The sequence below is a fragment of the Panthera leo genome, chromosome D3 (genome assembly GCF_018350215.1).
Source record: "Panthera leo isolate Ple1 chromosome D3, P.leo_Ple1_pat1.1, whole genome shotgun sequence".
Classification (NCBI taxonomy): Eukaryota; Metazoa; Chordata; class Mammalia; order Carnivora; family Felidae; genus Panthera; species Panthera leo.
This window is the reverse complement of record NC_056690.1, coordinates 14,020,627-14,035,277: the sequence shown is the minus strand read 5'-3', so window position 1 is coordinate 14,035,277 and position 14,651 is coordinate 14,020,627. Positions and strand designations below refer to the sequence as shown.

General features: G+C 53.2%; 1 protein-coding gene across 3 annotated transcripts in view; it reads left to right on the top strand.

Annotated features, from left to right (window-relative positions):
- Positions 1-9,314, top strand: part of KSR2 (kinase suppressor of ras 2) — a 434,193-nt gene extending 424,879 nt beyond the window's left edge. For 2 of the 3 annotated variants that reach the window (XM_042909856.1, XM_042909854.1), the window contains exons 19-20: positions 655-788; positions 6,368-9,314. In XM_042909856.1, the coding sequence (XP_042765790.1) occupies positions 655-788; positions 6,368-6,374 (141 nt within the window). In that variant the 3' untranslated portion in view covers positions 6,375-9,314. Of the gene's footprint in view, positions 1-654; positions 793-6,367 lie in introns of those variants that run through there. The other variant, XM_042909855.1, reaches the window with a different exon arrangement.
- The last annotated feature ends 5,337 nt before the right edge of the window (positions 9,315-14,651 follow it).

The following is a 14,651-nucleotide window of genomic DNA, read 5'->3' as shown; positions in this document are numbered from 1 at the left end:
CCTACATAAAAATTTTTAAGGCATTATCCAACTCAGAACACTATACACAGAATCAGAGAAGCCTGAGTATAAATTCATAATCACCCTCTAAAACACAGCAGGAAGAGTCCTGTCTTTTGATCAGAAGGCAGATAAGTCAGGGGAGGAATAATAATCTGGTATGTTTCTAAGGATTACCTGTATCTAGGTTTCTTTTCTGAGGTGAGGTGATTATTAAAAGTAACTTTCCACTCTTTGAATTTGAAGAGCACTTATGATATGGGGATGTGGATAGAGACCTCAGGATTCACTTTTCTCCCTTCCTTCGAGGAAATAAAAATGCCCAAGAAACTCCTCGGGGAGCATTATTGATTTTAGCATATTCCAGACCTTCTAGAATAGAAAGGACCTGCCTAGTTTGCTATATGGGCTCGTGAGTTGGATGAGTGGAAGAATGGATGGATAAAGAGATGGATGGATGGAAAGATGATAGATGGAGAGAAATGCATGAATTGGGATGAGTGGTCGGATGGATAGATGAGTAGGTGGATGGATGGGTGGATGGTGGTGGACGAATATGCAAGTGGGGCAAATGGGTAAACAAATGGACAGACCCAATGAGATGCCAAAGACATCATCGTTTATGTTAAATCACCACATGTTGGTTTCTTTTAGGACATTCTTCTCTTTTGCTGGGCCTTTGAACAAGAAGAAAGACCTACCTTCACTAAGCTCATGGACATGCTGGAGAAACTGCCAAAGCGAAACCGCCGCCTGTCTCACCCCGGACATTTCTGGAAGTCTGCAGAGTAAGTGTTCTCGCTTAGCATCTCTCCCCACTGCCTTTGTCCTCTGGCTTTTGCCACCTTTTTGCTGCTGCCTGCCATCTCCTTTCCATATACCCGCCTCCCTCCCCCAGCCACCACCCTTCCCTACCAGGTTTCCATTCAGGGGAGTCTGCTCTGGGATTCGGGTCCTGGAGGCTGCCCTCCAGGGTCTTGGTCTTTGTCCTCCTCATGAAGGTTGATGCCCCAGTGAGTCTGAACATCATGTACAAGGCAATACCCCGAACCCACCCAGCCCCCTGTGTCAGCTACTCAAGCATGCTCCTCCAGGGGGCCTGGCTTCCAGGAAATCTCCCCCCTGGGCCAGCAGCCTCTCCCCATCACGGCATCTCTCAGCTTCCAGAACTTTCTGTTGCATGAAGGCAAGGGTTCTCAGCTTCTCCTTGCTGTAAGTGTCTCTCTGGCTTCCTCATTAGAGGCTCTGTGCCCCTCCCCCTACTTGTTCTTGGATGGAGATCAGTGGTTCTGAATGAGGCATCTCTCTGGGGGCCTCCTTCCCAGGCCCCAGCCTCAGCAATTTCTCTAGAAGGTGAAGGTGAGGCTGGCCCAGATGAGGCTGCCGAGAGGTCCCTGCTCCCCACTGCCCTGCCGTTCCAGGCACATGTGGTTGCACACACACATACATAGAAACTGAACCTGGAAACACACCTCTGCACGTGTGCACGCGCACGGGAGCACTCAGGTACACACACACGCCCGACACAGGACCATTACGTGAAAACACACCCAAACACACGCGGTACTCAAGCCCACACGTGTGGGCGGACGCAGGCATACACACAAACACGGTTACGTTACGTGACACACGCATGCACACAGCAGCACTTCACCACCACACGCCTCCACACAGACGCGCAAATGGAGGTACACGCGTCTCCAAACCCCCAGCTGCGGGCACAGGCACACCAGAGCGCTCGTCAGCATCTCAGCACGGGACCCCGCAAGGATCCCCAAGGCAGCATCCTGTGGAACAGAGGCCCCGGGGGGCCCTCGGCTACCCCTCCCCCCACCATTTGAGCCTGCTGTACCTGGAGGACAGGATCTCTTCTTCCCCCAGGGGCTCAGCCTTTTCCCAGACAATGAAGGCAGCACAGACTTCCCATGTCAGACAGACATGGATTGGAGCCCCCGCTCCCCCGCCTCATCGCTGTGTGGCCTTGGGCGTGTTCCTTGGCCTCTCTGAGCTGCAGCGTCAGCCTCCAAAGAAGGAGGGCGGTAAACGGCTTTAGCGGGGGCACCGTGGCGATGCCGTCAGGTCGTGCGCTGGGGCGTTTGGTGCGGTGCCGCCCACGTTAGCAGGTGTTCTGTATACTTGAGCCGCCTTTGTCTGCCAGGAGCGAGAACAAGCGGTATTCTGCTGGCCTTCCAGGATTGAGTACAGGTTGAACATGAAAACGGAGGGAGGGAGGCTCTAACAAGTGAAGACTCTCTCCAGCTAACGGACCTCAGGCAAGTCGGAGAACGAATGACAGAGCTCTGGGTGGGTCCCAGGAGTGACCGGGTGTTACAGAACCCGAATGTCGTTTGGGCCATCACCAGTGGTCTCTGCTTTCCTGGGGGTCAAGGAGGAGAGGGCAGGAGTTAGCTGAACAGAGGGGCTTAAAGCTCCCTGGTTAGAGGGAGAGCAGAGGGCCTTCTTTTCTGTATTTTTCCATGCCGTTGGGCTGAGAAAACAGAGACCCTAGAGACCGTGCGGTCTGGCAGGATGGGATTCTAGGATCAGTGAAATTTTCTCTTCACTCGCTTTTTTACTCCGTCTGGGTGTATTGAATACTTACTATGTGCTAGGCTCTATTGTAGAACGCAAATACAGTGGTGAACAAAACTAATAAGCCCCTGGCCTCATAGGGTTTACATTCTAGAGCAGCCACAAGAAGCAGGTAAACATGTTTTAAAAAGGGTCATCATTTCAGATGGAGTTGTGTTGAAGGGTGGAAGGGAAGGGTCAGGGAATGCCCCTCAGAGGAGGTCCTGTTAAAACAAAGCCCTTGGGGCGCCTGGGTGGCTCAGTCGGTTGAGGGTCCGACTTCGGCTCGGGTCATGATCTCACGGTTTGTGAGTTCGAGCCCCACGTCGGGCTCTGTGCTGACAGCTCAGAGCCTGGAGCCTGCTTCAGATTCTGTGTCTCCCTCTCTCTCTGCCCCTCCTCTGCTCATGCTCTCTCTCTCTGTGTCAAAAATAAGTAAACATTAAAAAAAAATTTAAAAAAGCAAAGCCCTTGAGGGGAAGCCAGGCCTCCACGTGGAAAATCCGAGCCCTCCAGGCAGGAGTGAGCGTGCAGTGCTGGTAGAACAGAGAGGAAGTGGGTACGACCAGGCCGTGGTGAGTCGGAGGGGGAGAAATAGGAGGTGAGGTCCCAGGAGTGGTCAGAGGCCAGATCGGCATGGTAGGAACTGGGTTTTTTTTCAGAGGATGACAGAGCATTCTAGAAACTTCCTCAGAACCGGAAGACCCCCCCCCCCCCAAGAGGCCATGTGGCCCCACACCTGCTCCCCCTAGGGTCATCCACTGAGTGAAGGTTGTCGGGGCGGGGGGAGGGGGGATGTGGAGGGCTTTTCCTTTGTGGAATAGCTGACATTGGGTTTGGGGGTCCAGAGATCTGAGGGCAATTCCCACCTCTGTCCCTACTGACTTTGCTACTCTGTTTATTGCCTAGCATGGCCATTTTCTTGGCCACATCATAACCCCTCAGGGAGAGGGAATATAAAAAGACACTATGAATCGAGACCTGAAAGGAACAGAAGTCCTCTTTCCTTCTCACCGTCAAAGTAGAAAAGTCCTGGGGATTACCTCCCTGGTGGATGCAAATGTGTGTGGTGTCTGTGCCCTATTCCTGCACCCGTGGCAGACATAGCGAATCTATCACAGCACAACCACCATCACTCAGCCCTTCTGCTAGCCACTTACTGAGCCAGTTACTCAGAATCAATGCACGGGATGCTTTCCTTGGCCATTCCAGATTGATCCAGCCTTCTTTTACGTATGGAGGAACTATGAATCATGAAACTCAACCACATCCGCAGGGGGTGTTGTTAACGAAGTTGGGAACACAAGTCAGGCTCCAGCTCCCTAATCCGGAATTTTCTCTCCCCACAACATCAGCCCTTATGGTTCCCTTGGTCACACTCATCTGGCTTTGAGGTGGTCACCCTGGTGGGTGTAGTCAATGCTGGAGTCCTTCTAGAAGCCTCCTGAGTCAGCGTCAGATCGGCAGAGGGTTTGGCAAAGGAGACTCAGGATCTGGGTCCTTTCCAGGCCTTTGTAATCCATGGAGGGTACCAACCAGGAGGTCCCAGCTGCAGCCAGCATGTTGCGGATACGAGCGGCTAACTCCAGGCTTACCTCTGGGGTCTTGGGTTTGCCCCTCCAGTGGGTCACGCTTGAGGAGCGGGGGCTTCCAGAATCCCAGTATGCGTTAGCACATGGGGAACTAGAGGAAAGGCTGGGGACAAGCCTGCATTCCAGAGCGGTGCATCTCGAAATTTAATATGCGTCCACAACATCCAGGGAATTTCTTAAAATGCAGATTCCCATTCTGTATGTCCGCAGTGAGGCCCAAGATCTTGTATTTTCAGCAAGCCCCAAGGTGATGCTGGTGTGGCTGGTCTGCGGACCACCCTTTGAGCAGCGAGGGTCCAGACCTTTGCTGCCCAATAGTGGCCACTCCCCTCATGTGGCCCTTGAACACTCATAATGTGGCAAGACGGGATGTCCTGTGAGTGTGTAAAATCCACACGAAATCTTGAAGACTCGGGATTAAAAAAAAAAAAGTGTAATTTGTCCCATAACACACACAGGACTGGTGATAACGTTGAAATTCCAGTGTTTGGGATATAGTGGGTTCAATAAAATACACTATTAAGTTCACCTTTTTTTTTTTTTACCCTTTTAAAATATGACTAGAAAATTTACAATGACTTGGATGGTATTTCTTTTTTTAAAAAACAGCTTTGTCGAGCCAGAGTCCACACCTGGTATAATCCTCTCCCCTTAAAATATACAACTCAGTGCGTTTGGGTATATTACGTTACTCATTTTTAAAATTGTGGTAGGGTATATATCACATGGATTTGCCATTTTAGCCACTTTTAAGGGTACGATTCAGTGACATTGATTACATCCACAGCGTTGGGTAGCCACCGCCACCATCCCCAAAAACTTTTGTCCCCCTCCGAGCAGAAACTGTACCCCGTAAACAGTAACCCCTGATCCCTCTTCCTCCCGGCCCCCAGTAACCTCTCCCCTGCACCCTGTGCCTATGAACTCGCCTGCCCTAGGTAGTTCAGACAGGTGGAATCATACAATATTTGTCCTTTTGTGTCTGGGGTCTTCCCTTAGCATGTCTCCAAGGTTCGTCCACAGTGTGGCGTGTATTGGAACGTCACTCCTTGTTACGGCTCAGCACCGTTCTGTTGGATGCACGGCCGCGTGTTGTTTCTCTGTTCATCTGTTGGCGGGGACTCGTTTGTTTGCACCCTGGCTACTGTGAATAATGTTGCGGTAACAGTGGCGTGCATGGATCTGTTGGAGTCCCTGCTTCCGATTCTTTTCAGTAATGTTGTAGGTCCCTCGCACATCATTGGTCTGGGTCATCACCTTGACCGCCAGCGTGATCTCCATCACCCCGGGTACCGCTTATAAAAACATTAGTAACAGGTACTGTGTTAGGCATTCTGTCTGCCTTATCTTGCTGACTCCTCAGAGCCCCCACCTAGGAGTTCAGAGCCCACACCTAGGAGTCAACCACTGTTACTGTTTTCCTCGTAAGACAACCAAAGCACAGAGAGGCTGAGTGCCTTCCCAGTGGTCACACAGCTAGTAAGGAGGAAAGCAGGCCTTGGAATCCAAGTTGGTCTGAACCCTAAACCCATGATATTAACTCCTCTGCTGCCTTCTAGGCGCAGATTACCAGAGTACCTTCAGGGTCCCTTTCCAGAATCGTGCTGGGAGAACGGGCATAAACATCTGCCGTGCTTGCCCAGATCCTGGCTCGACAGTGGTCAGCAAAGCCTCTGCCCGTAGCAGGAGTCTGTGGTGTGGATCCTGGTCTCCCCTCCACTTCCTCTATTTCCAGTCCTTACTGAGCATGCTACACGTGCCACGAATGCGGGTGTTCCAGCACCACATGCCCTCAGCCCAGCCCCCACGCTGGTGACCCTCCCTAGTCCAGAGGCTACCTGATCCAGTGGGAGGAGTTCTAGGTTCAAATCCTGACCCTGCGGCTTCCTGGCTGTGCACCCCTGGGCAAAACACTTAGCCTCTCTCGGCCTCCATTGTCTCATCTGTAAGAAGGGTACAAGGCGTGTATCTTGCAGGCTGTTCTCGGGTTTAAATGAGATCAGGTATTTGTGGTGCTTGGCACAGAACCCAGTACGTAGTAGGACCTCGGTACAAATGGGTGTCCCTTCAGCTCTTCTTGCAGGGGACAGGAACAGCTCATCTCAGACCCCCTTGCCCGCCGAGAGGGTGCTCATCTACCAAAGATGACACTACTGTGTCCATGTGACCTCTTGCCTCTCTCTCTTCTTCTCTCCCCACTCCAGGCTGTGACCGTTGGACAAAGGGACAGCACTCAGCTGCCTCAGCCCCCGAGCCACCTCTCCTTCCCCGCTCTGCCAGCTCAGGAGGCCAGAGGCTCACCATCAGAGGGTACCGACCCCGGCCGGCCTGGGAGCACTGCACGACCGAGGTCGGCAGCTTCCCCACTCCCCAGACTGCCGTGCCCTTCTGCCCGGGCAGGGTTGGGGACCCCTGAGCTAGGACTTACCAGGACCAGCCAGGGAGACGTGGAATTGATCCGTGAGGCCCCGGGGGCCACGTGGAGAAGAGAACTGGAGGCTGAATGCAGAGCGCCCCTGGGCCACGGAGACGAGGGCACGAGGCCTACGCGGGCAGGCTCGCAGGACCGGTCTGTGTGTACATGTGTGTCCCCGTGCACGATGCCGTTCGCTCTAGATCCCCTGTGACAAGCGAGAGCCAGGCCGCCCCGGCTCTGGAGCGCCGCTCTGCTGACTTGGTCCCTGGGTGGCGGGTTCCAGCTGTGCTGTCTGGAAAGATGGGGTGGGGTGGGGAGCTAAGCACCAGCTTCGTGGAGGCCTTGGGGCCCAGACCTGGGCAGGGGGGCTAAACTGCTCCTGTGTAAACATCTGTTCCCCCAGGCCTGTCATGGGTTTCGGCCTCTTTGCATATGGCTCCGAAGTACACAGAACAGTCTCGTATGTCTTTTGAGCTCTGGGTCTCTCTGGGGTGTGGTTCCCATTTCTGCTGCCTTCGCCTGTTCTGGGAGAGCACCGTCCCTTTTGGCCTCCTTGCCCCCATGCTTCCCCCTGCCATTTGAAAAGCACAGTGGCTTCCTGGCCGAGATGACTTCCGGGGACTCCTTGCAGCTTACCTTCGCCCACGACACCCCCCTGAAGCCTGGGCCCTGAGAACTGGGGGTCTGGGGAGGAAGTTCTAGGACATTCCTTCTCCCTCCTCCTGTTCTGGCATCTACACCAGCTAAGTTTGTCCACCACGGCGATGGACGTGGGTCCCTGATATATGTATGTTGGATTTCACGGCATATGCATGGCATCCTGTTTGCAAAGGATCCCCCCTTTTCACCCTTAATAAGTCCTGTTGGGGAGGCGGGGAAGGAGGTCATAGACGTTCATTCTCAGCTCCAGCCTGGTGTGGAGCCCTGAGTGGTTTCCCCATGAGAGGTCTGCCTGCGCTCTCTCAGGGCCCATGCCTTCTATCCCTCCCTCTTGCTCCCTCCTGGGCTGGTGGCTTTTCCCAGCCACTCGGGACCACGTGTTCTATAGGAAAGATCCAGGAAGCAGGTCGGGCGTGCAGAGTCCTGCGGGGGGCCTCGGTCCTATGTTCTTACGTTCCATTCCTTACGAGGGTGTGTCTCCTGTTCCCAAAGCCCCTCTGACCTGGCACCAAAAGGACATCTGTCCCCCAGCAGGGCAGTGGCAGGGCAGCTGGCCAGCAGGCAGGATACCCAGGGTCAGCCCATAGCCTCTCCACACTCCCCGGGCACTTCCCAGGCTTGGTTTTCTTCTGGTCACTACCTTATCCCGATGGCCCCCTCTCAGAGAGGGGACCAAAGACTTCAAAAACCTTGCCTGAGTATAGATTCAACATCCCACCTGGTGTAAGGGGAATGCGCGGGTCTTCCCCACCTTGGGTGATTTCCAGACTGGTTCATGCTTGAGGGGCCAAGCCTGCTTCCAAACTGGGAAAAATGATGAGCTAGCCATGCTTCCCGAGACCCTGGCCAAGGGGAAAACCCCGAGCCTCCCAGGGGGCCTTCCTGAATGGACTCCCACCTGCAAAAGACCGGAGACTAAAGGCCCCCGTGTGGGCTGTTCCTAAGTGGATGGTCCTCTTGTTGAGGCTTCTGTATGTAACTCTGTGACTCTTGGCTCAACGTTTGTGTATCTTAGGGTCGTTTTATACACGCTGGCACAAATCCCAGCAAGCCACTCGGCAGACCAACCCCAGACACGGGTGTGAACCTGCCTGGGCTCTGCCCAGCGGCCCCTCCAAGGCCTGAAGTCCAACCCTGGCTTCTGTTTAATCCAACCAGGACTTTGGGGTCTGTGCACCCCAGTCTTTGTCGTGGACCTGAGCGCAGGAAAGGAAATGAGGAAGGGAGGAAGCGGGCAGGACGCATCTACCCCGAAGCCAAAATGCTCACCAGGACAGCAACTGGCTCCTTCTTTCTGCTCTCATTTCCAGAATTCACTAACATGGTCACCCAGAGCCTTTGGCAAGACCCTGCAGGGTCTCCAAAGACTGCTCTTTCCATCTGTTCATGACCACCAGCTTAAGATTGAGGACAAGGTGTGAGGAATCCAGGCAGAGACCCCAGCCTTTCTGGTTCCCTAGGACCTTCTCTGCTTAGCAAAACAGGGTTCCCTGGGCCTGTCCTGGGCCCCAAGTCACCTGATCTTGATTTCTCCCTCTTCTCCCACAGTCTTACCTTGCTCCCACCTTCCTCAGTCTCCACAGCAGCCAGGCTGCCCCAGGTATCCAGCCCTCCCTGCCGCCTCCCACCCCTCCTCCTGGCGACCACCTTGAATTGTTTAGAGGGCAGTTTTAATTTGCAGACATTTCAATTCAGTGGGAACCAAACCTCTGCTTTCCCTGCTGACCTCAATCTTATTCATGAGTCAAGTATTGGGAGGAGGTCATATTCATTAATCTTTTGCGAGGAAAGAAAAAGGGAGGTGTGTGTATTTTTACATCATAATTGCTTGACTCGTTCTGTAGACTCCACACAACCAAGAGTTGTGTGTGTGCACCTGTGCTGGTCACAGCTGTGTGCAGGTGCCCCATGCCCAGCCGTGAGCTGTTTATCTCTGTGCCCTGCTTTGAGCAAACCCTTGTACCCACCAGCTTCCCAAGTACATCGGTCCACAGAGTGAAGATTCACAGGGAAGCCTTGACTTTGCCTTCTTTGAAGGGCTTGTGGATTTGCACATTAAATTCCATCCAACTCCCCGGGCCATGTGTATTTCCTAAAATGGGGACTCCTTTCCGGGGGAACCCCCTTGGCCATATGTGGGGATATCCCCATGTCACCTTCCACAGCATGAACTTGAAGACTCGAAGTCTTTACTTAATTCTGTTTTGCCCTGGTTTTCCTTTTGCTGGTCAAAGAGAAAAAAAATCCCATCTTGCCACAAACCATCCCCCTCTTTCTGGATTCTTGATCCATAGAAACCTTGGACTGATCTCTGATGACTAGACTCTTGTATCTAGGATACCTGGTTCTGCCTCTTTCCCACCCCACCCCCTCAAAACCAGACTTTATCACCTCCCACGATTATTGTCCCCCCCACCACCACCAGCGGCTGATCATCACAGGAACGTGAACAAGGTGGCATATGCTCGGCCCAGGCCCAATCCCTATCTTGAGAAATCTAGAACCAGGGTTGGCAAATTATGGCCCTGGGCCAACCCGCCAAATAGTTTTCACCTTCTCTAATTGGAGAAAAACCAGAAGAAGATTTCATGATACGTCAAAACCCCATAGAATGCAAATGTCAATGACAGTCAACAAAATTGTATTGGCACGGGGCCACAGCCATTCATTTACATATGAACCACGGTTTCTTCTGTGCTACAGCGCCACAGTTGACTACTGGTAATGGACGCAGTGTGGCCCATAAAGCTGAAAATATTTATAACCTTGACCTTTACAGAAGACTTTTGCCAACCTCTGCCCTAGGGGACTGTCTTCCCAAAGAAGCATATGGCGCCCAAGAGAAGAACGGGAACCAGGCTGGGAGTTACAGGGGCAGAGAACTTGTTCCAGTGAGGGAAGAACTTTCTAACAGCTTGCCCCAAGATGTAGTGGGCCACCTGGGGAGGTGGAAAGCTCCCTGTCCCTGGAGAGGGATGCGCAGACATTGAGGCCACTTGGCATACACGATAAAGAGGGAATTCAGGCTTTGGAGGATAGAGGGACAGGTTCTAAGACTGTATTGGGCCCAGCCTGCCATAACAAAATATCTTAGATGGGTGACTTCGACAACAGAAAGTTCTTTCTCGCAGTTCTGGGGGCCGGAAGTCCAAGACCAAGGTATCAGCAAGAATGGTTTCTCCTAAGACCACCCTCCTTGGCTTTCAGCCTCTAGCTGTGTGCTCACGTGGCCTTTTCTCTGAGCACGCACATCCCCAGTGTCTCTCTCTTCTAGGACACCGGTCTGATTGGGTGGGAGCCTATCCTTACGACTTTTTCATCTTAATCACCTCTTTAAAGGCCGTATCTCCAAGCACAACCACCTTGGTGGTTAGGGCTTCGACATACGAGTTCAGGAACATACAGTGAGGCGTGTGCTATGGTGGGGGGAGCGGTTCAGTCCCTAACAAAGACCCTTGATATTGCTAAGACCGTGATGGTAGGGGCCTTCTGGGCAATGCTCCTATTCCTGGCTCTCATTCCCATGCTGTTCTCAACCTGGAGTCCCCAGATTTGCCCTCCCTGTCCTCACCCCCTGCCAGCCTTCACCCAGCTGCCCCCCAAGGACTGGTCTCGTTCCAAATATTCCACCACCCAGGCCCCTCCTGACCGGGGCCGCCATAACAAAGCCCACACACCAGGCAGCTTAAAATGAGTGTCATGGATTCTCTCACGGCTCTGGAGGCTGGAACCCTAAAATCGAGGTGTCGGCAGGACCGCGCTCTGATCCCCCCACCCTGCAAGGGTGTCCCTTCCTGCCCGCCTCTTGTTAACTCCCGGTGGTTTGCTGGTCGCCTTTAGCATTCCTTGGCCCGCGGCTGGATCCCTCCATCGTCTGACTCCACCATCACATGGCCTTGCTGCGCATCTGTCTCGCGTGGCTGTGTCATAGAAGGACACCATCCCGCTCGAGTTTGACCTCACCTTAACTCATTATACCCTCAACCACCCTGTTTCCAAGTAAGCTCACATTCTGAGGTAACCAAGGCCTAGGACCTCAGCATATCTTTTTTTTTTTTTTTTTTTTTTTTTTTTTGGTGGCAGGGACACGATTCAACCCTAACACCCTCTAAGGAGCTTTCTCCCATGCCTTGACTGGTCACCTTGGTCCCTCCATAGCAGACCCCCTAGGACAAAGGTCCCAGAATCCCTGGGCCACGAGGGTCAGGACACCGAGGTGGCTCTTCTCAAACCCGACACCTTCCTCCCTGGGTCCTGTAGTCCCGGACTTCGTCTCCACAGGTGAGGCTGGGCAGCGTGTCTGTGGTGTGGTGGTCACTTGACCACCGAATGCACTCGTTTCAGCCCAGTCTGAAGGGGTTGCTGGCACAATGCTTGCTTTAGTGGATGCTCTTGCCCGGTGGCAAAGGAACAGACTGTGGCGAGCTGTGCACCTGCTGCAGCCTTTTTCGGCCATGCCTGTGAAGGGAGGATGTTTCGAGCAGGCTCAGGCGGATGTGCCCCCTGGGCCCCAGTCGCCCCTAGCCGCCCCACTGCGGCCTGCACCTGCGAGGGAGTAGTCCTGACCTCGGAGGGGAAGGAGAGGCAAATGCAGTCTGGGCTTCAGAACATGGGGACCTGGGGGCTTGAAGATTCTTGTTCTTCCTGACTCTCCCCGCGTCGTGCCAGCTGGACCATGAGCCTCTCCAGTCACTGCTCCTGACGATCAACCCGAATGACTGGCTTCTGTCTTGAGGTCCTGCCAGCCATGCCATTCTCTAATGAGGCAGAGCGTGAGTGGGAGGCCTTCACCCTGAGCGCCTCGACTCGCCTATGTGCTAGCACCTGGCCTACTGCCTGGCACATAGTAGAGGCTACGGGATGCAGAGAGGGAGAGTTGCTGGGTGAGAGCGAGGCACGGGCACAAGGGGCCAGATGCCCTTCCTTGCAGGGAAGGCAGAGCGGATCCACAGACAGGGCCCGGCGCCGATGGGATTCCCATAGCCAGGCCCGTGCTGTGGATCCCACATCATCCCAAGTGGATCTGCCAGGTTCAATGCACTTGACTCCTAGAGACCCATTGGTCGGGTGTCCCGGGGCATCTGGGCCCTGAGAGGCAAGAGTGGTGATCCGTCTCTTGGAGCCTCAGTTCACTGAGCACTTACTATGTCCCAGGCCACCTGAATCCCCAAGACGGGACAGTCCTGGGAGCGAGGTACCATTACGCACATTCTGCAGGTGAAGAAACTGTGGGAAATAGATGGAAGCCAGCCTATTAAGTGGTAGAGCCAACATGTTAAACAGGAGTCTTTGGACTCATGCGCGCCCAGCAACCCATCACCATTGTGAGTGGCTTATGCCCAGCTGCCCATCGGGATATTACTGTACCAGCCTCTGACGTCATGTGCAGCTTGTAACCGGGAGAGAGGGAGGGAAAACAGGAAGCGATTGAAGGAAGGTACAGGAAAGGGTGGGGACCCTCGGGGGAGTTTGCACAGAAGCTCTCACTTGTGCTCCCAGAATACAGGCTGCCAGCGGCTGTCCCTGGGTCCCTGGGTTCCTGGGTCCCTCCAGCTCCCCTGCTGTGAGCAGCCTGTGCCATCAGCCCAGCCCTCTGCCTGTCTTATACTGGACATTTTTGTGATCCCCTGTCCCAAGAAACTCACCAGTGAGTGCCCCTCCCTCTCAGGGGTGGGAAAAGGTTCTCTTCCTGCTCATTGGGATCACACAGTCCCTTTCCTTAATACCAAGAATACGAAGGATTCATCTCTGTGGGGCTGAGATGTCTGCTGTCCCACTGAGGACTGAGCTGGAGGAAATGGGTTCTACCTGAAGTTTGCCTCATCTAGGTTATGGCCTAGCTTACCAAACATGTTCCATAGACCTTTGATTTCACAGCAAACTAGATGGAAATAATGTTGCATTATCAGAAGGGTCCCGGGACAAATTTGCATTGGAAATGCTTGCGTAAAACAAAATCAAATTTATTTCTTGGTTGCAGGACTTACCAGAGCATTTAACCACACTACTGTATGCTTGAAATCTTTAAAAGGCTGACAGCAGGCTGCTCTTCCCAAGCTCTCCCAGACTGGTTTCTGAACCCAACAGGACTAACCTCTGTGAATTTGCCTTGATTACTTGCATGGTACTTTGAGGGCGAAGGCCAGTGTGCTGGCCCACAGAAAAGAGCACCAGGATTTACCAAGCACCTGTCTAAGAGTTGGCCTCCCCGGGGACTGGTACTGTGAATGATGAACGTGGAAGGTAAATGAGATGTATCTGGGCAGAGAGACGAGGCTGGGGATGGCCACTGGCCACCAGATGCTCCTGTGTTTCCCTTCAATGCTGGTGGGAAACGCTGAGTCCCAGAAAACTTTGCCCCTGTCACCTCACATGCTCTGCCCAGGCCTGCTGAGGGCAGACCTCCGTTCCATGCATGTGGACGGCGGTTTCATGCACAAGGATGCACGGAGTAGAAAACTCTAGCTGATTGTGTCTTTCACTGGAGGGGGCCGAATTTGCTATGTGCTGGGGACTGTCCCAACATACCGTGGCTCAGAAACCAATGTGGAAATATTAGAGGATGTCCTGCCCTCAGCGAGGGGAGGAGGAGTGTCAGCTGGGTCTTCAGCAGAATTTTTATCTTCGACTAGGTTATTGGGATGAATGTCTAGAATGATCTAGAAGGGTGATCTAGCCCAAGGAGGGCAAACATGTGCCATTCCTGCCACCACTGCTCCCTCCTATACCCTTGGCAGACATTACTAATCAATCACAGCATGCCTTTCTGCTGAGCACAGATACAGCCTTAGAGCATCAGAGTAACCATCCCTGATCTCCTGCCACCTCTCCTTTCGGAGACAGAGCTCAGGCCCCGGGAGGAAGGTAAAGCCTCCCAGCCTTGGTCCTTTCTTAGAGGCAGAGGTGGGTTTAGTACCGAGCCCTTGGAAGCTTCCAGAAGGCCAATCATTTGAAGTTTTGGCTGTAGCTGGTGACAGTCTGTAAGGCCCTTGCGGACTTTCATTTTCGGTCAGGAAATTTAGGAAATGCAGAAAGAAAGATTCTGTCATTAAGACCCTGTAGTATGATCCTATTGGGTGACCTGCCTGCTTGCGGAGAAATCATTTATCTTCCAGGGAACTGCTTCTCCTCAAGGCCTGAATGTTACCACCTACCACATAACAGCTGGGCTGGAAGGCCTGGGGACCTTAAGGAAATATGGTGTGTGTGTGTGTGTGTGTGTGTGTGTGTGTGTGCATGGTGCTAGGCAGGGGAGCAGGAAGTGCTGTGCTTGGAGCGGTTTGTCAAAGTTTCTGTGGTTCCATACAGACATCTCTGAAGTTAAGAGATGTTGCATATAGAGGGGAGGAAGAGGAACCGACTCCAATTGCTTTTGGTTTCTTCCCTGCAAGGAAGGCTCAAAATCAAATTGT